General features: G+C 43.0%; 1 protein-coding gene across 1 annotated transcript in view; it reads left to right on the top strand.

Annotated features, from left to right (window-relative positions):
• Positions 1 to 26,155, top strand: part of LOC134339400 (complement C3-like) — a 219,169-nt gene that overhangs the window by 109,610 nt on the left and 83,404 nt on the right. Inside the window, exons 18-20 of the mRNA XM_063035863.1 lie at positions 11,177 to 11,285; positions 18,848 to 18,933; positions 24,441 to 24,580. Of these exons, the coding sequence (XP_062891933.1) occupies positions 11,177 to 11,285; positions 18,848 to 18,933; positions 24,441 to 24,580 (335 nt within the window). The remainder of the gene's footprint in view (positions 1 to 11,176; positions 11,286 to 18,847; positions 18,934 to 24,440; positions 24,581 to 26,155) is intronic.

The raw sequence follows: 26,155 nt of genomic DNA, 5'->3' as shown, positions 1-26,155 counted from the left end.
TGTATGCCTTCTTAACCACAGAGTCAACCTGCACCGCAGCTTTGAGTGTCCTATGGACTCAGACCCCAAGATCCCTCTGATCCTCCACACTGCCAGGAGTCTGGCTATTAATGCTATATTCTGCCATCATATTTGACCTACCAAAATGAACCACCTCACACTTATCTGGGTTGAACTCCACCTGCCACCTCTTTGCTCAGCTTCGCATCCTATCAATGTCCCGCTGTAACCTCTGACAGCCCTGTACACTATCCACAACACCCCCAACCTTTGTGTCACCAGCAAATTTACTAACCCATCTCTCCACTTCCTCATCTAGGTCATTTATCAAAACGACAAAGAGTAGGGGTCCCAGAACAGATCCCTGAGGCACACCACTGGTCACCGGACTCCATGCAGAATATAATCCATCTACAACCACTCTTTGCCTTCTGTGGGTAAGCCATTTCTGGATCCACAAAGCAATGTCCCCTTGGATCCCATGATTCCTTACTTTCTCAATAAGCCTCACATGGGGTACCTTATCAAAGACCTTGCTAAAATCCATCTACACTACATCTATGGCTCTGCCCTCATCAATGTGTTTAGTCACATCCTCAAAAAATTCAATCAGGCTCGTAAGGCACGACCTGCTGTTGACAAAGCAATGCTGACTATTCCTAATCGTATTATGCCTCTCCAAGTGTTCATAAATCCTGCCTCTCAGGATCTTCTCCATCAACTTACCGACCACTGAAGTAAGACTCACTGGTCTATAATTTCCTGGGCTATCCCTACTCCCTTTCTTGAATAAATGAACAACATTCGCAACCCTCCAATCCACCGGAACCTCTCCCGTTCTCATTGATGATGCAAAGATCAGCGCCAGAGGCTCAGCAATCTCCTCCCCAGCTTCTCACAGTAGCCTGGGGTACATCCCGTCTGGTCCTGGTGACTTATCCAACTTGATGCTTTTCAAAAGCTCCACCTCATCCTCTTCCTTAATATCTACATGCTCAAGCTTTTCAGTCCACTGAAAGTCATCCCCACAATCGCCAAGATCCTTTTCCGTAGTGAATACTGAAGCAAAGTATTTATTAAGTACCTCTGCCATCTCCTCCAGTTTCATACACACTTTTCCATTGTCACACTTGATTGGTCCTATTCTCTCATGTCTTATCATCTTGCTCCTACACTTTCTGTCTTTCTTCCTCCACATTCCTTCAACTCTACATGCACAGGAGTCTCTGGCAAATTTCAGTATACCAGGCAACACCCTAGATTGTGTTGAGCCTACCTCTCAGCCCTTCTGCCATTGACGGATTTGCTTTAAGGTCTGGATGGTCAGAGCATACATAGGGCCTGTGCACCTGAGCATCAGAAAGAACCACATCCATCCAATTTCTCTTGATCGATTTACCCAACACTCCTCTCATGTTGGATTACCTCTGGCCTCTCTACTCATGAGCCTTAATTCGCCTTGTCATCTGGTTCATTGCTGAATTGGGGACCAACTTTCCAGGCCACATGCCTGCAAACTCAGCTGAGTTCGCCCCATAAATCCATGCAAATGGAGTAAAACCTCAACTTCACCATACTCCCTCAGGAATACCATGACTTGGCATTGCTTTAGCAAAAGAGATGCCAGCACCCTGCTACCTCACAGAGCACACTTTGTGTGATCAACATCCTCCCTGTTACCATGCATCCCCAAGGTTGTCTGTTCTCCCTCTCCCATCCAGAGACACAAGCCATGAACGACTACATCACCGAAGCACTACAGCATGGCTTCTTTCAACCATCCTAATCCCCACAGCTGTGCAGGATTCTTCTTTGTCAAAAAGAAAGATGGGGCTCTCCATCCTCCCATCTACTACTATAGACTCAGAAAAGTCACCATTAAGAACTGCTGCCCTCTCCCTTTATTCATAGCACGGGGCCTAGATCATCACCAAACTGGATCTACAGAATGAGTACAATCTGATTCACATCTGTGAGGTGTATGAGTGAAAGATGGCATTCATAATATTCACTGGCCAATATGAGTACTTGGTGTTGCTTTTTGGATTTTCCAATCATCTAGCCATTTTCCAAACCTTCATCAACAAAATCCTCTGAGATATGCTACGCAGGTATGTGTTTGTCTACTTTGACGACATTCTCATAAGACATAAGAGCAGAATTAGGCCAATCAGTACATCTGCTCCACCATTCCATCATGGCTGATCCCGGATCTCACTCAACCCCATACACCTGCCTTCTTGCCATAACCTTTGATGCCCTGACCAATCAGGAAATTATCAATTTTTGCCTTAAATATACCTATGGTCGGCATCCACAGTTGTCTGAAGCAGAGCATTCCACTGATTCACTACTGTCTGGCTAAATAAATTCCTCCTTATCTCTAAAGGGTCACCCCTCAATTTTGAGGCTGTGCCCTCTAGTTCTGGATACCTCCACCAATGGAAATATCCGCTCCATATCCACCTAATCTAGTCCTTTCAACGTTCAGTAGGTTTCAATGAGATCCCCCTGCATTCTTCTGAATTCCTGTGAGTTCAGGCCCAAAGCTGTCAAACCTCATATGTTAACCCCTTCATTCCTGGATCATACCTGTGAATCTCCTCTGGACTGTCTCCAATGACAACACATCCTTTCTGAGATATGGAACCCAAAACTGTTGACAATACTCTAAGTGCGGCCACAGCACTTAGCCATAGCATTATCTCCTCAATTTTATATTCTATTCCCATTGAAATGAATGCCAACATTATATTTGCCTTCTCTACCACAGACTCAACCTATAAATTAACCTCTAGAATTCTTGCATGAGGACTCCTAAGTCCCTTTACAACTCTGACATTTGTATTTTCTCTCCATTTAGATAATAGTCTGCAATGTTCCTTTTACCAAAATGCAATATTATACATTTCCCAACACTGTATTCCATCTGCCACATTTTGCCCATTCTTCCAATTTGTCTGTCCTTCTGTAAACACATTGCTTCCTCAGCACTACCTACCCTTCCACCTATCTTTGTATCATCTGCAGACTTTGCCACAAAGCATTAATTCTGTTATCTAAATTACTGACAAACAATGTGAAAATTAGTGACACTTTTACAAATGCTGACCCCCTAAGGAACACCACTAGTTACTGGCAGTCAGGCAGAAAAGGCTCCCTTTATTCCCACTTGCTGCCTCCTGCCTGTCAGTCATTCCTCTATCCTTGCCACTATCTTTCCTCTAATTCCATGGGATGTTATCTTGTTAACCAGCCAAGGTATGAATATGAATTCAAGCATGTTATGATCAGCAACTCCTAAGGGTTCCTTTACCTTAAGCTCCCTAATAAAAACTGGATTATTACACAATACCCAAAGATAGCCTTTCCCCAAGTAGGCTCAAGCAGAAGCTGCTGTAAAAAATCTCATCGGCATTCAACAAATTCCTTCTCTTGCAATCCGACAACAACCCTTACATATTGAATCCCACATTACAGTTGTGGCATTTACCTTATTACATTCCCTTTCCAGCTCCCTTTGCAACCCTACAGCTTGGCTACTATTTGGAGGACCTATATATGATTTCCATAATGGTGTTTTTACCCTTGCAGAAAAGAAGTAATTCCATCTCTTACCAACAGTGCCACACCACTGCCTATGCCAGCGAGTGCAGATCCAGAGCTACCAAATGTTCCTTTCATTTCTGGGTACAGAGTGGATATAGGACACTAGAAAATGAAGCTGGAGAAATAATAATGGGTGACAAGGGGATTCCAGATGAACTATATGAGTATTTTGCTACTGCCTTCTTTGTGGAAGACACTAGCAGAGTGCCAGGTGTTAGAGTGTGTGAAGGAAGAGGGGTGAGTGCAGTTACTATTACAAGGGAAAGGTGCTCAAAAAGCTGAAAGACCGAAGGGTGCATAATCATACGGACCAGATGAAGTGCACCCTAGGGTTCTGAAAGAGGCAGTGTTAGAGATCGTGGAGGCATTAGCAATGATCTTTCAAAAATCATTGGACTCTGGCACAGTGCCAGAGGACTGGAAAATTGCAAATATCAGTCCACACTTTAAGAAAGGAGGAAGGCAGCAGAAAGGAAATTATAGACCATTTAGCCTGACCTCAGTGGTTGGGAAGATGTTGGAATCAGTTATTAAGGATGAGGTTATGGAGTATTTGGTGACACAGTCAGCATGGTTCCCTTAAGGGAAAATCTTGCCTGACAAACCTGTTGGAATTCTTTGAGGAAGTTACAGGTAGGATAGATAAAGGCGATGCGGTAGACGTTGTGTATTTGGATTTTCAGAAGGCCTTTGACAAGGTGCCAAACATGAGGCTGCTTACCAGGTTAAGAGTCTGTGGTATTACAGAAAAGTTACTGGCATGGTTAGAGCAGTGGTTGATTAGTAGGAGGCAGTGAGTGGGAATAAAAAGGTCCTTTTCCGGTTGGGTGCAAGTGACTATTGGTGTTCTGCAGGGATCGGTGTTGGGACCACTTCATTTTATGCTGTATATCAATGACTTAGATGAAGAAATAGATAGCTTTGTTGCCCAATTTACAAATGATACAAAGATTAGTGCAGGTAGTGTTCAGAAAACAGCTAGACTGCAGAAGGATTGAGACAGATTAGGAGAATGGGCAGGTAAGTGGCAAATAGGATACTCTGTAGGAAAATACATGGTCATGCACTTTGGTAGTAGAAATAAGTGTGCAGACTATTTTCTAAACAGGGAGAAAATCCAAAAATCTAAGATACAAAGGGACTTGGAAGTCCTGGTGTAGAACACACTAAAGGTTAACCTGCAGGTTGATTTGCTGGTGAGGAAGGCAATGAAATATTAACATTCATTTCAAGAGGTCGAGAATACAAGAGCAGGGATGTGATGCTGAGACTTTATAAGGCACTGGTGACACCTCACCTTGAGTGTTGTGAACAGTTTTAGAAACCTAGAAATATAGAAAACCTACAGTACAACACAGGCCTTTCAGCCCACAATGCTGTGCTGAACGTGTACTTACTTTAGAAATTACCTCGGGTTACCCATAGTTCCATGGACATATCCAGGGGTCTCTTAAAATATCCAATTGCATCTGCCTCCAGTTTTGGGTTCCTTATCTAAGAAAAAATGTGCTAGCATTGGAGAGTATTTAGAGAAAGTTCACAAAGATGATTTCAGGAATGAAAGGGTTATCATAAGAGGAACGTTTGATGGCTCTGGATCTGTACTCACTGAAAATTAGAAGGATGAGGGGGAGAATCTCAGTGAAAGCTTTTGAATGTTGAAAGGCCTGGACAGAGTAGATGTGGAAAGGATATTTCCCGTGGTGGGTGAGTCCAGGACAAGAGGGTACAGCTTCAGGATAGAGGGGCATCCATTTAAAAGAGAAATGCAGAGAAATTTCTTTAGCCGAAGGGTGGTAGATTTGTGGAATTTGTTACCACAGGCAGCTGTGGAGGCTGTATTTAAGGCAGAGATTGGTAGGTTCTTGATAGGACATGGCATTAAAGATTACAGGGAGACGGCCAGGGAATGGGGTTGAGGAGGGGATAATGATCAGCCATGATTGAATGGCGAAGCATACTCAATGGGCCAAATGTCCTTATTCTTATCCTATGTTTTATGGGATTATGGACTGGAAAATTGCAAATCTCCCTCCACTCTTTATGAAAGGAGGAAGGCAGCAAAAAGGAAATTATAAACCTAACCTCAGTGGTTGGGAAAATATTGGAGTCAATTTTTAAGGATGAGGTTATGGAGTACACAGGACAACATAGGACAAAGTCAGCATAGTTTCTTTAAGGGAAAATCTTGTCTGGCAAACCTGTCGGAATTCCTTGTGGAGATTACATGTAGGGTTGCTAAAGGGGATATAGTGGATATTATATATTTGGACTTCCAGGGGGCTTTTGACAAGTTGTTACACATGGGACTACTTGCCAAGTTAAGAGCCCATAGTATTACAGGAAAGGTACTAGCTTGTTCAGAGCATTCCCCGATTGGTATGAGACAGCAAGTAGGAATAAAACGATTCTTTTCTGGTTGGCTGCCAGTGACTCCTGGTGTTCCACAGGGGTCGATGTTGGGACCACTTCTTTTCCGGCTATACATCAATGATTTAGTTGATGGAATAGATGGATTTGTTGGCAAGTTTGCAGAAGATTGGAAGGGCAGGTAGCATTGAGGAAATGGATAGACTGCAGAAGGACTTAAGGCAGATTAGGAGAATGTGCAAGAAAGTGGCAAATGAAATACAATATTGGAAAATGCATGGTCATGCACCTTGGTAGTAGAAGTAAATGTGCAGACTATGTTCTAAGTGGGGAGAAAATCCAAAAAATCTGAGATGCAAAGGAACTTAGGCGTCCTTGTGCAGAACATCCTAAAAATTAACTTGCAGGTTGAGTCAGTGGTGAGGAAGGCAAATGAGATGTTGGCCTTTATTTCAAGAAGTCCAGAATGCAAGACCAGGGGTGTGATGCTGAAACATTATAAGACACTGGTGAGGCCTCATTTTGATAGGGGTGAATGTACGTGATAGGATGCCAGGACCATTGTCTCCCTCAGGACCATATGAAAGGACTTACTCTTATGCCTTCTTGCCTAAGTTCAACTCTTCAAACACTATTATGGAGTTGGAGATGGAGACCTACTCACGATCAAATGGGACTTGGATCAATGGACACAATGGCTGAAACACCAAGCTCTTGCAGCTCTAGGCTAACAATCAGATCCATTCAACAGTCAGGCTTGCTGAGCTCTTCTTCGACCAATTCAACTTCTTCTCCTACTGACCTGGCTCCAAGAAAATTAGGTGGACATGCATCACGACAGTTTGACCCATCTGAAATGGAGACTGACCCTCATCCCATAATTCCATCCTCCCTTATCATCTAGGACCAGGCTCTACAGCACAAACCTATTCTGGCTGACATATCTGAGAGCTGTAAGCATTCTGAGGCAATCCAGTGGACCCACTTTTTGCCCCTCTCCAGGTGCATGACAGACTCTGGATTTTCTATGATGTCAGTTCTGGTGGGCCACCATGATCACAGATATATGTCAGTTCATTGCAACGTGCTTTCAGTGTGCCTCGTACAATTCCTCCAACCAGTGACCCTCTGGGCTCCTGTGGCCCCTGATGGTTCCTCAGCGCCTGTGGTCCCACATTGCCATGGAGTTCATCATGAGGTTGCCACCGTCTGTGAGGACCACAGTAATCATGACAGTGGTGAATTGGTTCTCCAAGGCAGCTCACTTCATTGCCCTCTCCAAAATTCTGTCAGCTGCTAATACGGCAGACCTGGTTCTCCAACATGAAGTTCACTTTCACGGCTTCCCTCAGAATACTGTCTGATTCTGACCCACAGTTCTTTGCCCACTTCTGGCAAGCATTCTGCTCTGTCCCCGGCACTTCAGTGAGTTTGTTCGCTGGCTATCATCTGCAGTCCAACATATAAAGAGTCAATCAGTAAGTGGAGAAACTTCACCCCACCTCTAACTTTTCCACATGAAAGAAGTCTCTGCACTGGGTTGACCTGTCCCACAATCTACACACCTTCTCTGCATGGGCATTTCATCCCTTGATGTGCTTCATGACTACCAACCCCATTGTTCCCTGCAGAGGAGCCAATGGTGGTGGTCTCATCTGCCAAGATCCTGGTTGACTACTGCCAGAATGCTTGGAGGAGAGCATGAAGAACCATCCTAACTGCCAGCTGAGCCTACTGCTGTTAGGCCAACTGCCCGGCCAGACTACTGCTGTCTGGGGTCTGTGTCTGGCTGTCTCTCCAAAATCTGAACCTGTGCACAGTCTCCTGCAAGTTCACAACCCAGTTTATTGATCCTTTCGAGATCTCACATCAGATCAATCCACTCACTTACCAATTCCAGCAGCCACAATCCCTCATGATCACACCTACTGTACATTCCACATGTCCTGCCTCAGGCCTGTCATCCATGGATCACAAAGCCACCTGGGTGTGTACCTCTGGAACCTAAGCAAAACATTAGATTTAAGCCAATTGATTATTGTGGTCTCAGTCATAATCAGTTCAAGCTGTGGAACTGATTATGATTAGAACCACCCTAATGAGTGGTGAAAGGAACATAATTATAAGTTCCAAACACAGTAGCAAGTTCTTGGTCGACACGCTTAGCTCTTCTTAACTTGCTAAAATTGTTAAAATTTGTGTGGCAATTGCTTGTACATGAAATACTTTTGATGGCACTGACCGGTTGATACATGTACCTGCTATTCTAACTTTAGACCAGTGTTACATGATTCTAGGAGCATTTAGATGAGGAGTGTGCAGGAGGCTGAGGTGATGACTGGGGATGTTAGAAAGCCAGAGCACCAGAAATTCACAGTTTTGCTTTTGCTGATCATTTAATGCAATGTACATGTTACAATCCATTGCATTTGGATGTCATGAGGAATGTTTATAACCCGGGAAATGTTAGGTTAGCCCTCCGGTGTCCCTGACAACGACTCCTGCAAGAAGTGCATCCAGCTGCAGCTCCTGACAAACCGCGTTAGGGAACTGGAGCAGGAGCTGGATGACCTGCGAATCATTCGGGAGAATGAGGAGATTATAGATTGTAGCTACAGGGAGGTAGTTACGCCAAAGGAGCAGAGGACAGGAAATTGAGTCACTGTCAGGCGAGGGAAGAGGAAAGGGCAGGCAGAGCAGGGTTCCCCTGTGGCCATTCCCCTCAACAACAAGTATACCGCATTGGATACTGTTGCGGGGGATGACTTACCTAGGACTAGCTGCAGTAGCCGGAACTTTGGCACTGAGTCTGGCTCTGCAGTGCAGAAGGGAGGGGGGAGAAAGAGGAGAGCGGTAGTGATAGGGGACTCGATAGTTAGAGGTGCAGATAGAAGGTTCTGTGGTCGGAACAGAGAATCCAGGATGGTTTGTGGCCTCCCAGGTGCCAGGGTCAAGGATGTTTCTGATCGATTGCATGACATTCTGAAGTGGGAGGGTGACCAGCCAGATGTCGTGGTGCACATCGGTACCAATGACATAGCAAGGAAGAGTGAAGAGGTCCTGGACAGTGAGTATAGAGAGCTTGGTAGGAAGTTGAAAAGCAGGACCTTAAGGGTGGTAATCTCAGGATTGCTACCTGTGCTAGGTGCCAGTGAGGGTAGAAATAGAATGCTCTGGAGGAGGAACAAGTGGCTGAGGAACTGGTGTAGAAACATAGAAACATAGAAAATAGGTGCAGGAGTAGGCCATTCAGCCCTTCGAGCCTGCACCGCCATTTATTATGATCATGGCTGATCATCCAACTCAGAACCCTGCCCCAGCCTTCCCTCCATACCCCCGATCCCCGTAGTCACAAAGGCCATATCTAACTCCCTCTTAAATATAGCCAATGAACTGGCCTCAACTGTTTCCTGTGGCAGAGAATTCCACAGATTCACCACTCTCTGCGTGAAGAAGTTTTTCCTAATCTCGGTCCTAAAAGGCTTCCCCTTTATCCTCAAACTGTGACCCCTCGTTCTGGACTTCCCCAACATCGGGAACAATCTTCCTGCATCTAGCCTGTCCAATCCCTTTAGGATTTTATACGTTTCAATCAGATACCCCCTCAATCTTCTAAATTCCAATGAGTACAAGCCCAGTTCATCCAGTCTTTCTTCATATGAAAGTCCTGCCATCCCAGGAATCAATCTGGTGAACCTTCTTTGTACTCCCTCTATGGCAAGGATGTCTTTCCTCAGATTAGGGGACCAAAACTGCACACAATACTCCAGGTGTGGTCTCACCAAGGCCTTGTACAACTGCAGTAGTACCTCCCTGCTCCTGTACTCGAATCCTCTTGCTATAAATGCCAGCATACCATTCGCCTTTTTCACCGCCTGCTGTACCTGCATGCCCACTTTCATGCAGGTTTTAGGGGGCAGGGTTTCAGATTTCAGGATCATTGGGACCTCTTCTGGGGCAGGTGGGACCTGTACAAGAGAGACGGGTTATACTTGAACCACAGGGGGACCAATATCTCAGTGACTAGTGGTGTACCACAGGGATCAGTGCTGGGTCCATTGTTATTTGTCATCCATATCAATGATCTGGATGATAATGTGGTAAATTGGATCAGCAAGTTTGCTGATGATACAAAGATTGGAGGTGTAGTAGACAGTGAGGAAGGTTTTCAGAGCCTGCAGAGGGACTTGGACCAGCTGGAAAAATGGGCTGAAAAATGGCGGATGGAGTTTAATACAGAGAAGTGTGAGGTATTGCACGTTGGAAGGACAAACCAAGGTAGAACATACAGGGTTAATGGTAAGGCACCGAGGAGTGCAGTGGAACAGAGGGATCTGGGAATACAGATACAAAATTCCCTAAAGGTGGCGTCACAGGTAGATAGGGTCATAAAGAGAGCTTTTGGTACATTGGCCTTTATTAATCGAAGTATTGAGTATAAGAGCTGGAATGTTATGATGAGGTTGTATAAGGCATTGGTGAGGCCGAATCTGGAGTATTGTGTTCAGTTTTGGTCACCAAATTACAGGAAGGATATAAATAAGGTTGAAAGAGTGCAGAGAAGGTTTACAAGGATATTGCCGGGACTTGAGAAACTGAGTTACAGAGAAAGGTTGAATAGGTTAGGACTTTATTCCCTGGAGCGTAGAAGAATGAGGCGAGATTTGATAGAGGTATATAAAATTATGATGGGTATAGATAGAGTGAATGCAAGCAGGCTTTTTCCACTGAGGCAAGGGGAGAAAAAAACCAGAGGACATGGGTTAAGGGTGAGGGGGGAAAAGTTTAAAGGGAACATTAGTGGGGGCTTCTTCACACAGAGAGTGGTGGGAGTATGGAATGAGCTGCCAGACGAGGTGGTAAATGCGGGTTCTTTTGTAACATTTAAGAATAAATTGGACAGATACATGGATGGGAGGTGTATGGAGGGATATGGTCCGTGTGCAGGTCAGTGGGACTAGGCAGAAAATGCTTTGGCACAGCCAAGAAGGGCCAAAAGGCCTGTTTCTGTGTTGTAGTTTCTATGGTTTCTATGGTTTCTATTCAGAAACCCAAGGATTGCTTGGCTGACAACTCTGAATTTTATGTTTCACATTCCTATTCTGAGTAACAAATATCTGTTTGGGCTTTTGATCTTTTATTCTTGATCTCCAAAGTTAGATTATATGTAAATCCATTAATTTTCTCTTTTCTTTAGGCGCAGATGATGATTACTACACTCCTTATGAACACATAACAAGCAGATCCAACTTCCCAGAAAGCTGGCTATGGACAATGATTTCTCTTCCAAATAATCAGAGAGATGGGTATTTATCCAAAAATCTTATACACTTGAATGAATGCATTTTGATGATACTACACTTCTCAATAAAATTAATTCATAGATTTGCCAGAATTTGCATTCAATGACAGTTTTTTTGTCCCTTCACTATTGACTGGAATCTGGTTCAAGTAATAGCATTTGCAATTTTGCACATTACCAGTTCCAGCAAATAGTAACATGACACTCATTTTAAAAAATATTTTTGTGGACTTTAAGAAATTTTCCATGTGTTTTAACAAAATATTGAGGGTAGTTGTACCTGTATGCACATAACGTAATTCAACCCATGACAATCTGGCTGAGAAGGAGTGCTTCTCACTCCTACAAAATACTAGTCTTAGCTCTAAATTAAAATTGGACTGCACATTCACAAAAAGCCTTCTGTGCAGGAAACAATGTCAAATACATGGATTTTACTGGTGTATATGACGGCGTAGTGGGAGTAATGGACAACAATAGTGTAGAGGGAGTAACAAAGGTTCAAAGGTTAATTTTATTATCGAAGTATGTATTCAGAATACAATTGATTTGTCTTCTCCAGATAGCCATAAAATACAGAAAACATTGAAGTACTTGAAAGAAAGACAACAATCCCTCCCACCGCATGAAAAGAAAATGATACAGAAACTCACAGACCCCAAACCCTCCAACCCATACCTCACACAAAAGCTAACAGATCACTCACATGGAGAAACAACTGCAAGATCATCAAACCACAAATCCCAGCCCACCAATCAGCAACAAGAAATAATAGGTGAGAACACGAAAAAAAAAACATAGAACTGGAAGAGGCCAAAATGAAGTGCAGTCCAATCCATAAATCCCAGAATTTTGATATCACTCCGAGAGCATTGGGACATAACGGCCTCTCCAAGGTCAGCGACTCAAACCAGCACTGTAATACAAAAAAATTATCAAAATTTTTTGACAAGGTGATGAGAGAGTTTGAGTGTAGGGCCGTGGATGTTGTCTACATGGATTTTAGTAAGGCATTTAACAAAGTCCATCATGGGAGGCCAATCCAGAATACTAAGTTGCACGGGACCCATGGCAAATTGACTGGGTTGAGAACTGGCTTGCACATAGAAGACAGGGTAGTAGTTGAAGGATGTTCAAGCTGGAGGTCTGTATTTAGTAGTGTTCCGCAGGAATCTATGTGGGAACCACTGCTGTTTCTGGTGTATATAAATGTAGATAGGTGGGTTATTAAGTTTGTGTATAATATCTAGATTGGTGGAGTTATGAAAAGAGTAGAAGATTGGTAAAGAATACAGCGCAATATAGATCAGTTGCAGATATGGGCAGATGGAGTATAACCCTTTAAGCCAGATAAATATGAGGTGTTGCACCTTAGTAGGGCAAATACAGAGATAGTACAATGTTAAGGACAAAATACGTAATAGAAACATAGAAACATAGAGAAACCTACAGTGCCATACAGGCCCTTTGGCCCACAAAGTTGTGCCGAACATGTCCCTACCTTAGAAATTACTAGGCTTACCCATAGCTCTCTATTTTTCTAAGCTCCATGTATCTATCCAAAAGTCTCTTAAAAGACCCTATTGTGTTCGCCTCCACCACCATTGCCGGCAGCCCATTCCATGCACTCACCACTCTCTGAGTAAAAAACTTACCCCTGACATCTCCTCTGTACCCATTCCCCAGCATCTTAAACCTGTGTCCTCTTATGGCAACCATTTCAGCCCTGGGAAAAAGCCTCTGACTATCCACACGATCAATATCTCTCATCATCTTATGCACCCCTATCAGGTCACCTCTCATCCTCCGTCACTCCAAGGAGAAAAGGCCAAGTTCACTCAACCTGTTGGCATAAGGCATGCTCCCCAATCCAGGCAACATCCTTGTAAGTCTCCTCTGCATCCTTTCTATGGTTTCCACATCCTTCCTGTAGTGAGGCGACCAGAACTGAGCACAGTACTCCAAGTGGGGTCTGACCAGGCAACATTACTTTTCAGCTCCTAAATTCAATTCCATGATTAATGAAGGCCAATACACCGTATGCCTTCTTAACCACAGAGGCAACCTGCACAGCTGCTTTGAGCATCCTATGGACTCGGACCCCAAATCCCTCTGATTCTTCACACTGCCAAAAGTCTGACCATTAATACTATATTCTGCCATCATATTTGACATCCACTGACAGGAGAAGGGGCAAAGGCAGGTCCTGGCGCCTTAAAACCAGTGCTTCGGGTAGATGGCGCTCATCAGCCTGAGAAGGCAGTCCATCTAAGAGAGGGAAAACTCTGATTTCAAACCTCTGCTGCCTTGCGGCCATACCCACTTATGGGAAAGGCTTCGGGAGTAAACCCTGAGGACGAATCCAGACCTGAAGTCCCTAATGCAGTCCGACATTGCTTTCGACCTTGCTCTGGCAACTCCTGCGACATCACTGGTGCCAAGCTGTATCAGCCCTTGCCCTTCCCTTGGACAACATCGGTGGCATGGAAAGGGGAGACTCGCTGCTTGGGCAACTGATGATCTTCCATACAATCTTGCCCAGACCTGCACCCTGGAGAGACTGAAGCAAGACTTTCCAGGCGTAGATCCATGGTCTCACAAGGCTAATGGATGCCATTCTTTCATCATATTTGACCTACCAAAATGAACCACTTCACACTTATCTGGGTCGAACTCCAGCTGCCAATTCTCAGTCCAGTTTTGCATCCTATCAATGTCCCACTGTAACTCTGCCAGCCCTCCACACTACCCACAACACCTCCAACTTATGTGTCATCAACAAACTTACTAACGCATCCCTCCACTTCCTCATCCAGGTCATTTATAAAAATCACGAGGAGCAAGCATCCCAGAACAGATCCCTGAGGCACTCCACTGGTCACCGACCTCCATGCAGAATATGATGTGTCTACAACCACTCTTTGCGTTCTGCGGGCAAGCCAGTTCTGGATTCACAAAGCAATGTCCCCTTGGATGCCATGCCTCCTTACTTTCTCAATAAGCCTTGCATGGAGTACCTTATCAAATGCCTTGCTGAAATCCATACGCACTACAACTAATGCTCTTCCTTCATCAATATGTTTAGTCACATCCTCAAAAAATATTGATGTTCAGCAGAGAGATCTCGGGATCCAAATTCATTGCTCCTTGAAAGTGGCTGCACGGGTCAGTAAAGTGGTTAAGCAGGGTTATGAAATGCTTTCTTTTATTAGTCAAGGCATTGAGTTCAGAAGTCAAGAGGTTATGTTGCAACTTTATGAAACTCTGGTTAGGTCACATCTGGAGTATTACATACATTTCTGGTTGCCCCACTATAGGAAGGGTTTTGAGGCTTTGGAGAGGGTGCCGAAGTGGTTTACCCAGATGCTGCTTGGTTTAAAAGGCATGCACTATCATAGAACCATAGAACACTACAGCACAGAAACAGGCCTTTTGGCCCTTCTTGTCTGTGCCGAACCATTTTTCTGCCTAGTCCCACTGACCTGCACATGGAACATATCTCTCCATACACCACCCATCCATGTACCTGTCCAAGTTTTTCTTAAATGTTAAAAGTGAGCCCGCATTTACCACTTCATCTGGCAGCTCATTCCACACTCCCAACACTCTCTGTGTGAAGAAGCCCCCCAGTAATGTTCCCTTTAAACTTTTCCCCCTTCACCCTTTACACATGTCCTCTGTTTCTTTTCTCCCCTAGCCTCAGTGGAAAAAGCCTGCTTGCATTCATTCTACCTATACCCATCATAATTTTATATACCCCTATCAAATCTCCCTTCATTCTTCTACGCTCCAGGGAATAAAGTCCTCACCTATTCAACCTTTCTCTGTAACTCAGTTTCTCAAGTCCCGGCAACATCCTTGTAAACCTTCTCAGCACTCTTTCAATCTTATTAATATCCTTCCAGTAATTTGGTGACCAAAACTGTACACAATACTCCAAATTCGGCCTCACCAATGCCTTATACAACCTCACCATAACATTCCAACTCTTATACTCAATACTTTGATTTATAAAGACCAATGTTCCAAAAGCTCTCTTTACGACCCTATCTACCTGTGACACCACTTTTAGGGAATTTTGTATCTGTATTCCCAGATCCCTCTGTTCTACTGCACTCCTCAGTGCCTTACCATTTATCTTATATGTTCTACCTTCGTCTGTCCTTCCAAAGTGCAATACCTCACACTTCTCTGTATTAAACTCCATCCGCCATTTTTCAACCCATTTTTCCAGCTGGTCCAAATCCCTCTGCAAGCTTTGAAAACCTTCCTCACTGGCCACTACACCTCCAATCTTTGTATCATCAGCAAATTTGCTAATCCAATTTACCACATTATCATCCAGATCATTGATATAGATGACAAATAACAATGGACCCAGCACTGATCCCTGTGGCACACCACTAGTCACAGGCCTCCACTCAGAAAAGCAATCCTCCACTACCACTCTCTGGCTTCTTCCATTGAGCCAATGTCTAATCCATTTTACTACCTCTCCATGTATACCTAGTGACTGAATCTTCCTAACTAAACTCCCATGCGGGACCTTGTCAAAGGCCTTACTGAAGTCCATGTAGACAACATCCACTGCCTTCCCTTCATCTACTTTCCTGGTAACCACCTCGAAAAACTCTTAATAGATTGGTTAAACATGACCTACCACGCACAAAGCCATGTTAACTCTCCCTAATAAGTCCCTGTCTATCCAAATACTTGTAGATCCAATCTCTTAGTACTCCTTCCAATAACTTACCTACTACCGACGTCAAACTTACTGGCCTACAATTTCCCAGATTACTTTTAGAGCCTTTTTTAAGTAATGGAACAACATGAGCTATCCTCCAATCCTCCGGCACCTCACCCGTAGATACCGACATTTTAAATATATCTGCCAGGGCCCCTGCAATTTCAACACTAGTCTCCCTTAAGGTCCGAGGGAATACCCTGTCATGTTCTGGGGATTTATCTACTCTGATTTGCCTCAAGGTAGCAAGCACCTCCTCCTCCTCCTCAATCTGTATAGGTTCCATGACCTTACTACTTGTTTGCCTTATTTCCATTGACTCCATGCCAATTTCCTTAGTAAATACAGACGCAAAAAACCCATTTAAGATCCATACATAGCCAACCACTCTGATCTTCAAGAGGACCAGTTTTATCCTTTACTGTCCTTTTGCTCTTAATATACCTGTAGAAGCTCTTTGGATCATCCTTCACCTTGACTGCCAAAGCAACCTCACGTCTTCTTTTAGCCCTCCTGATTTCTTTCTTAAGTATTTTTTTGCACTCAATCACCTTATTTGCTCCCTGTTTCCTACACATGTCAGACATCTCTCTCTCTCTTCTTCTTTATCAAAGTTCCAATATCCCTTTAGAAACAAGGTTCCTTATTCTTATTCACTTTACCTTTAATCCTGACAGGAACATACAAACTCTGCACTCTCAAAATTTCTCCTTTGAAGGCCTCCCACTTACCAATCACATCCTTGCCGAAGAACAACCTGTTCCAATCCACGCTTTTTAGATCTTTTCTCATTTCTTCAAATTTGGCCTTTTTCCAGTTTAGAACCTCAACCCGAGGACCAGATCTATCTTTATCCATGATTAAGTTGAAACTAATGGTGTTATGATCACTGGAACCAAAGTGTTCCCTTACACACACTTCCGTCACCTGTCCTAACTTGTTTCCTAATAGGAGATCGAATATTGCATCCTCTCTAGTTGGTACCTCTATATTAAAATCCCCTATTATCACAACTTTATGTTTCCTGCAGTTGTCTGCTATCTCTCTGCAGATTTACTCCTCCAATTCTTGCTGACTATTGGGTGGTCTATAATACAACTCCATTAATGTGGTCATATCTTTCCTGTTTCTCAGCTCCACCCATATGGCCTTGGTAGACAAGCTCTCTAATCTGTCCTGCCTGAGCACTGCTGTAACATTTTCCCTGACTAGCAATGCCACCCCCCCCCCCCACACCCTTCTTTCCTCTGCCTCTAAGACATCTGAAACATCAGAACCCTGGAACATTAAGCTGCCCCTCCTGCAGCCAAGTTTCACTAATGGCTATAATGTCATAATTCCATGTGTCAATCCACGCCCTCAGCTCGTCAGCCTTTCCCACAATACTCCTAGCATTGAAATAGACACACCTCAAAAGATTATTACCACCACACACAACCCTTCTATTTGTGACTTTGCATGAACTTTTAACATAATTTATTTTCACCCCTGCTCCACTATCTGCTCTGGCACCCTGGTTCCTATCCCCCTGAAAATCTAGTTTAAACCCTCCCTAAAAGCACTAACAAACCTTTCTGCAAGGATATTGGTCCCCTTGTAGTTCAGGTGTAACCCATCTCTCTTGTACAGGTCCCACTGCGCCAGAAGAGGTCCCAATGATTCTGAAATCTGAAACCCTGCCCCTTACACCAGTTACTCAGCCATGTGTTCATCTGCCAGAGCATCCTATTCTTACCCTCACTGGCATGTGGCACAGGTAGCAATCCTGAGATTACCACCCTCGAGGTCCTGCTTTTCAATTTCCTACCAAGCTCTATACTCACTCTTCTGGACCTCCTCACTCTTTCTTCCTACGTCATTGGTACCGATGTGTACCATGACATCTGGCTGATCACCTCCCACTTCAGAATCATGAAAGGTTGAATAAACTTGGGCTGTTTTCTCTGTAGCACTGTAAGCTGATGGGAGATCTGATCAGGTTTTAAAAGATTGCGAGGCATTGATAGAGTAGACAGGGAGTATTTGTTTCCCAGGGTTGAAATGTCTACCAGAGGGCACGCATTGAAGGTGAGAGGGTGAAGATTCAAGGGGTATGTGAGGGGTAACTTGTTTTACTCATGCTTCCTGAAATGTGCTGCCTGATGTGGTGATAGAGGCAAATACATTAGAGGCTTTTCAGAGACGTTTGGATAGGCACATGCATGTAAGGGAGATAGAGGGATATCAACCTAGTACAGGTTGGAGGGATTAGTATTTAGGTGTTTTTGATTTGCTTTTTAGCTGGGTCAGCGCAACCTTGTGGCCCAAGTGGCCTGTTCCTGTGCTTTACTGTTCTGTGTTAAAATCTGATTCAGTAATGAAGTAATCCCAGCCAGGTCTCCGTATAGTTTGTGTCATGTCTGTAGACTCATTGGTGTTAATCATTCCTTCAGTCAATGTTAGAGCTGGTCAACACTTTAATAAAGTTAGTGGCTGTTACAGCAACATATGAAAATTCAAAGCCTGCCTGGTGTCTAAAGATACACCGTCCTCATAACTTGCCAAGAACAGATAGTGAATGAATCCTGGAAATACTGATTAATGCCTGGATCACTTATTCATGTGTTCTATGCCTAAAGAGATAACAATCACAGGCAGTGGAGTACTAAGAAATAAAACTATTTGTGTAATGTGTCCAAAGTTTCAACTTAGTAAGTTTGCCTCTAAAATTCCAACAACAAATATGTGCTGTTTATCACAAAGAGCAACAAATTAGAAAAGTAACATATTTGTGGTGTATATGACAAAATGAGTTTAATGTACATTTTCTTTTACTTAAACAGCCTTGCATCATTGGAGATTATTCAATACCTTAAAGACTCCATCACTACTTGGGAAATACAAGCTGTCAGTGTATCTCCAACAAAAGGCAAGGTTCTTCTGCATTATAAGAATGTTGAAATCAATAACTACATAATGTTTTAAAGGGCACCAATAGGCCAGGATTTGATTCAAGATTATATTTTATTTCTTTTCATATGTGGAAGTTGTGAGAGTGGAGATGTGGGACAAACAGAGCACCAAACACAGAAGAAACTTGCCTCCACTGTTCGCTTTGACTGGAGTGTCATAATGTGCTCATAATTGACTAAAAATATTAGCAAGACAGATATATTCCAAATAAGAAGAAATTTTCAAAGGGAAGAAGGACACTACCGTGGCTGACAAGAAGGAAGCCAAAGCTAGAGAGAAGATAAAGGATTGGGGAGCTTTTAGAAACTTGCCGAAGGAAACTGAAAAGGTTATTCAGAAGGAAAAGATGAATTAAGAGGGGAAACTGGTGACTAATATCAAAGAAGATACTAAAAGCTTTTTTAAGTATATCAGAGTCAGATTCAGAATCAGGTTTACTATCACCGGCATGTGACGTGACATTTGTTAACCTAGCAGCAGCAGTTCATTGCAATACGTAATCTAGCAGACAGAGAGAGAGAGAGAGAGAAAAAAAATAATTAATAAAATAAAACATAATAAACAAACAAATAAATCAATTATGTATATTGAATAGCTTTTAAAAATATGCAAAAACAGAAATACTGTATATTAAAAAAAGTGAGGTAGTGTCCAAAGGTTCAATGTCCATTTAGGAATCGGATGGCAGAAGGGAAGAAGCTGTTCCTGAACCACTGAGTGTGTGCCTTCAGGCTTCAGTATCTCCGACCTGATGGTAACAGTGAGAAAAGGGCATGCCCTGGGTGCTGGAGGTCCTTAATAATGGACACTGCCTTTCTGAGACACCGCTCCTTGAAGATGTCCTGGGTACTTTGTAGGCTGGTGCCAAAGATGGAGTTGACTAGATTTACAACCTTCTGCAGCTTCTTTCGGTCCTGTGCAGTAGCCCCTCCATACCAGACAGTGATGCAACCTGTCAGAATGCTCCCCACGGTACATCTATAGAAGTTTTTGTATTTGTTGATATGCCAAATCTCTTCAAACTCTTCATAAAGTATAGCTGCTGTCTTGCCTTCTTTATAACTACATCGATATGTTGGGACCAGGTTAGATCCTCAGAGATCTTGACACCGAGGAAGTTGAAGCTGCTCACTCTCTCCATTTCTGATCCCTCTATGAGGATTAGTATGTGCTTCTTTGTCTTACCCTTCCTGAAGTCCACAATCAGCTCTTTCATCGTACTGATGTTGAGTGCCGGGTTGTTGCTGTGGCATCACTCCACTAGTTGGCATGTCTCACTCTTGTATTCCCTCTTGTCACCACCTGAAATTCTATCAACAATGGTTGTATCATCAGCAAATTTATAGATGGTATTTGAGCTATGCCTAGCCACACAGTTATGTATATACAGAGAGTAGAGCAGTGGGCTATGCCCACACCCCTGAGATGTGCCAGTGTTGATCGTCAGCGAGGAGGATATTTTATTACCAATCCGCACTGATGTGGTGGCCCAGGTTCTGCAACTTCCTGATCAGGATTGTGGGAATGATGGTATTAAATGCTGAGCTATAGTCAATGAACAGCATCCTGACCTAGGTGTTTGTGTTGTCTAGGTGGTCTAAAAACGTGTGGAGTGCCATTAAGATTGCGTCGGCCATTGACCTATTGTGGGAATAGGCAAATTGCAATGGGCCCAGGTCCTTGCTAAGGCAGGAGTTCAGTCTAGTCATAACCAACCTCTCAAAGCATTTCATCACTGTCGATGTGAGTGCTACTGGGCGACAGTCATTAAGGCAGCCCACATTATTCTTCTTAGGCACTGGTATGATTGTTGCCTTTTTGAAGCAAGTGGTAACTTCCGCCCACAGCAGTGAGAGATTGAAAATGTCCTTGAATACTCTCACTAGTTGGTTGGCACAGGTTTTCAGAGCCTCACCTGGTACTCCATCAGGACCTCCTGCCTTACGAGAGGTTACGCTCTTTAAACACAGTCTAACATCAGCCTCTGGATGGAGATCACAGGGTCATCAGGTGTAGCAGGGATCTTCACAGCTATAGTTGCGTTCTTTCTTTCAAAGCGGGCATAAAGGGTAAAAGAGAGTTGAGGGTAGATATAGGACCAATACAAAATGATGCTGGAGATACTGTAATGAGAGATGCAGTGATGGCAGAGGAACTGAATGCGTATTTTGCATCCGTCTTCACAGTGGAAGATGTCTGCAGTATACCGGACATTCAAGAGTGTCAGAGAAGGGAAAATTATGACTGAGAAGGTGCCCAGGAAGCTTAATGGTCTGAGGGTGGATATATCTCCTGGACCTGATGGAATGCTGGAATAGTTGGAGAGATTGAGGAGGTATTAACAATGATCTTTCAAGAATCGATAGATTCTGGCATTGTACCAGATAACTGGAAAATTGCAAATGTTACTCTGCTATTTAAGAAGGGTGGGAGGCAGCAGAAAGGAAACTATAGACCTGTTAGCCTGACATCAGTGGTTGGGAAGTTGTTGGAATTGATTGTTAGGGATGAGATTATGGAGTACCTGAGGGCACATGACAAGTTAGGCCAAAGCCATCATGGTTTCCTGAAAGGAAAATCCTGCCTGACAAACCTACTACAATTCTTTGAGGAAATTACAAGCAGGGTAGAGAAAGGGGATGCAGTAGACGTGATGCCCTTGGATTTTCAGAAGGCTTTTGACAAGGTGCCGTACATGAGGCTGCTTAGCAAGATAAGAGCCCATGGAATTACAGGGAAGTTAGTAGCGGTGGTGGAGCGTTGGCTGGTCGGCAGAAACCAGAGACTGAGAATAAAGTGGAAATTACAGAGAGTGGGAATATTTTGACTGGTTGCTGCTGGTTACCAGTGGAGTCCCACAGTGTTGGGACCATTGCTTTTTACAATGTATGTCAATGATTTGGATTACGGTTTTAATGGATTATTGGCTAAACTTGCTGATGATACAAAGATAGGTGGAAGAGTGAGTAGTGTTGAGGAAACAGAGAGCCTGCAGAGAGACTTAGATAGTCTAGGGGAATGGGCAAAGAAGTGGCAAATGAAACACAATGTTGGAAAGTGAATGGTCAAGCACTTTGGTGGAAGAAATAAACGGACAATATATTATTTAGATGGGGAGAGAATTCAAAATGCAGAGATTCAAAGGGACTTGGAAGTCCTTGTGCAAGATACCCTGAAGGTTAACCTCCAGGTTGAGTCAGTTGTGAAGAAGACGAATGCAATGTTGGCATTTATTTCTAGAGGTATAGAATATAAGAGCAGGGATGTGATATTGAGACTCTATGAGGCACTCGTGAGACCACACTTGGAGTATTGTGTGCAGTTTTGGATTCCTTATTTTAGAAAGAGTATACTGACCTTGGAGAGGGTTCAAAGAAGATTCACGAGAATGATTCCAGGAATGAAAGAGTTACTGTATGATGAACGTCTGGCAACTCTTGGGCTGTAGTCCCTGGAGTTCAGGAGAATGGGGGGGGGGGAATCTCATAGAAACATTCCCAATATTAAAAAGCCTGAACAGATTAGATATGACAAAGTTATTTCCCATGGTAGGGGACTCTAGGAAAAGAGGGCACTACTTCAGGATTGAAGGATGTCCTTTTAGAACTGAGATGCGGTACTAAATCTGTGGAATCTGCTGCCACGAGCGGCTATGGAGTCCAAGTCATTGGGTGTATTTAAGGCAGAGATAGATAAGTTCTTGATTATCCAGGGCATCAAAGCGTATGGGGCGAAATCAGGCGAGTGGGGATGACTGGAAGAATTGGATCGGTCCGTGATTGAATCGCAGAGCAGACTCGATGGGCCGAATGGCCTACTTCTGCTCTTCTGGTCTTATGGCCATTGGAGAGTGTAGGATATAAAAGATGCAGGTTCTATTTGTGAGTCTGAAATCTAGAACAGAGATGTAAATTACTGCTAATGCATAACTGGCCAGGCAGCATCTATCAACAGAGAACAGGGAAAGGTTAGAGATGCAATAGATGTTAAAATGCACAGTAAATGGAAAGGGGACAACAATAGAATGTGGTGAATACAGGAGAGGTGAAGTAGCGGGCATAATGGCTCAGGAAAAAGGGAATGGTTGAATAATTGTGCTGGGGTCTGGGTCATTTTTAATCAGGATTTTCTCACATTTGCAATCTATCAATGAGATCCTACAAAAGAAGAAAATAGTTCCTTGCTGGTAAGTCCATCCGTTTCTTTTGTTAGGACAACAGACTGTGTCAAAGTATACTGTATATATATTAAAGCGGTGTTAATTGCAATGGTGTTCCTATTGAACATGAAACAGTAGAGCACAGTACAGGTCCTTCAGTCCAAGATGTTACATCAACCTTTTAACCTACTCAAAAATCAATTTATCTCTTTCCTCCCATATAGCTCTCCATTTTTGTTCATTCAGGTACCTATCTAAATTGCTTTAATGGATCTGCCAGTACCACCAGTTGTATTTTCCATGTACTTATCATTCTTCGCGTAATACCTAACTCTGGCATCCCTCCGACATTTTCTTCAATCATCTTAAAAGAATGCCCTCTTGCAATATCACTGTTGCCATGGTGAAAAGGCACCTGCTATCCATTCTATCATCTTGTACACCTCTTTTGGTGGAACATTCCAACATCACATTGAAATTATATGGGTGCTTTTTAACACGTTATCAGTGTTATGCTACTTCTTCAGTCGATCACAATCACCAGAAAAAAAAGATGCAGGAAAGACAAGTGACTGTCAAGGAAGGTTTATGTGCTACTAAAAGAACACAAGGGTTATCTATTGTTTAAGATAGATGCCAGAGACAGAGGCAAACAAAGAAGCAGGAACGGTTTCTAGGTAACAGCTGCCTAGCTAGGACATTGGTGCATCGTCGTGGAATATCATTGACAATCAGAGGAGGTCTGTATTGAAATCTGGAATATTCTAATTTTCAAGGTGTAAACCTGAACTTGCTGCTGTAAGTCTTTTGAAAATTATTACTGGTACATCATCTGAAATAGTTCTTCCTCAGGGTAACTGTACATTATCATTAAAACAGATACTATTCATTCCAGGTGCAGTTTACCACTTGAATAGACACATAATATTGACCAGAACTGGATAAGGTTTGAATATTTATTAGCCCATGCCTTTGACCATTGTTACTGAACCTCAGCAAACTTCTCTAATTCAAAGTAAAAACACACAAAATGGAAGGTCCTTTGTGTAATATAACACTCCTACAATCTTTTAATGTTTCTACCTCAAATCAGAGACGATTTGTATTATATTATGGCAGAGCAGTCAATTTAAATCTGTATCAGTTGATGGGAATGCAGAAGGTATTCCTTCAAAATATGAGGTTAACATGAAGGAAATTAAGTTTATTCTCTGTTTTGGAAGTAATTTGGTTTCACTATGAAATATAACAACAGATACTGTAAGTGCAGTGCCTATTCTGAATATTAAAACTTCCTGTTGCAGGAGTATGCATTGCACAACCCTATGAACTGACGGTAATGAAAGACTTTTTCATCGACCTTCGACTTCCATACTCAGCTGTTCGCAATGAACAAGTGGAAATTCGAGCAGTCCTTTACAATTATCATACTTCAGAAATTCAAGTAAGTTTGGCAATGATATTCTATATCATAAAGACTTTGGTCACATGGAGATCATTGGAAATCCTACGATGAATGTAATGGAGTTGTGTAATGGGGTGTGGAATAATTTAAGTGAATAGTGTTGCATTTATAACAATGGTCCAAGGTCAGAAGTGTAACAGGATGAAGAGAAGTTGCAGGAGAGGGATCAGAGATTGAATGTGAAGGGGTAAAAGATTTAAATTTTCTGGAAGGTCATACAAACTGACAAGATCATGTTGTCTTGTGTTCACCATTGGTGGGGTGGAGGGAACAATAGATGTACAAGAAAGCAAGCCTCAGTGATATGCATTTTTGAAGCTGTAAGGTGTGAAAAGGACAGATGATAGCCTGAAGGGCATGAAAGGATCTGAACAAGACAAATGTAAATTGGAATCTCTGAGAATGCAGGCCAGTGGACAAAATGGCTACAGCAGGACAGGAGATGTTAAATAGAGATGAAGGATAGAGAATAGGAAGCAGGTCGGGGGAATGTTGAAACGGTTGACAAGGACAGTGATACATCAAGAGGATATAGAAATGCTTTTAAATGAAATGGTGAGACAGATATTAGACAAAAGTCAATGTACATAAATATGATATTATAGAAATATAAAAAAAATTGAGTGGTAAAATAGGGTAAATGCAAGCAGGCTTTCTCCAGAGGTTGTGTGGGACTAAAACTAAAGGTCATGGGTCAAGCATAAAAGGTCAAAAATTTAAGGGGAACATGATGGGAAGCGTCACTCAGATGGCTGTGAAAGTGTGGAGCATGTTGCCAGTACAAGTGGTGCAGTGAACTTGATTTCAACGTTTAAGAGAAGTTTGAATAGGTACGTGGATGGTACCTATTTGAGAGTAAGGGAGAAGGAGATTATCATTAAATAACAGAGGGTGCTTGATGTACTTCATACACATTCGAGTTCTAAATGCATTAAATGAAGAAGGAATTGTGACAAGTAAACATTGGGAATAGGTAATTCAGCATTATTCTACTGGCATACAAGTCATGCGCAGGCAATAAGAGATCATTAAGGTTAAGGTTAGTCCCGAGTCTTATAGGCTCATCAGGCTGGTCCTTATGCTGGTTTCTGTGGCGTGAAACGACTGAGAGTATGAGACTCCCCCCACCCACCCCCCGATAGGACGCCAGTCTATCGCGAGGTTAATCCCCAGAATTTCGCCGGTACCCATTTTCAGTTGGGTGGACTGGAACAGTGTGTGGTTCAGTGCCTTGCTCAAGGACCCAACACGTTGCCTCAGCTGGGACTCGAACTCATGACCTTCAGATCGCTAGTCCAATGCCTTAACCACTTGGCCACGCGCCACACAATAAGAGATTGGAATGGACCTTATTGGGAGTGGTGTATGTTTGGTGGATAAAATTGTGACAATTAATATGTGAATATTTGTTGAGAAAAATAATGCTAATATATTGACAGTTGAAGAGAGCAGAAATAAGGTATATGAAGGTTGAAATGTGATAGAAGGTCCAGATATATTTAGAAGAAAAACTTACTAGGTCTCATTGAATTACATCCTATGTTTCACAAAGAA

Source organism: Mobula hypostoma, chromosome 29, assembly GCF_963921235.1.
Source record: "Mobula hypostoma chromosome 29, sMobHyp1.1, whole genome shotgun sequence".
In the NCBI taxonomy this organism is placed as follows: Eukaryota; Metazoa; Chordata; class Chondrichthyes; order Myliobatiformes; family Myliobatidae; genus Mobula; species Mobula hypostoma.
The sequence above is the reverse complement of the archived record's forward strand: the minus strand, read 5'-3'. Positions and strand labels throughout refer to the sequence as shown.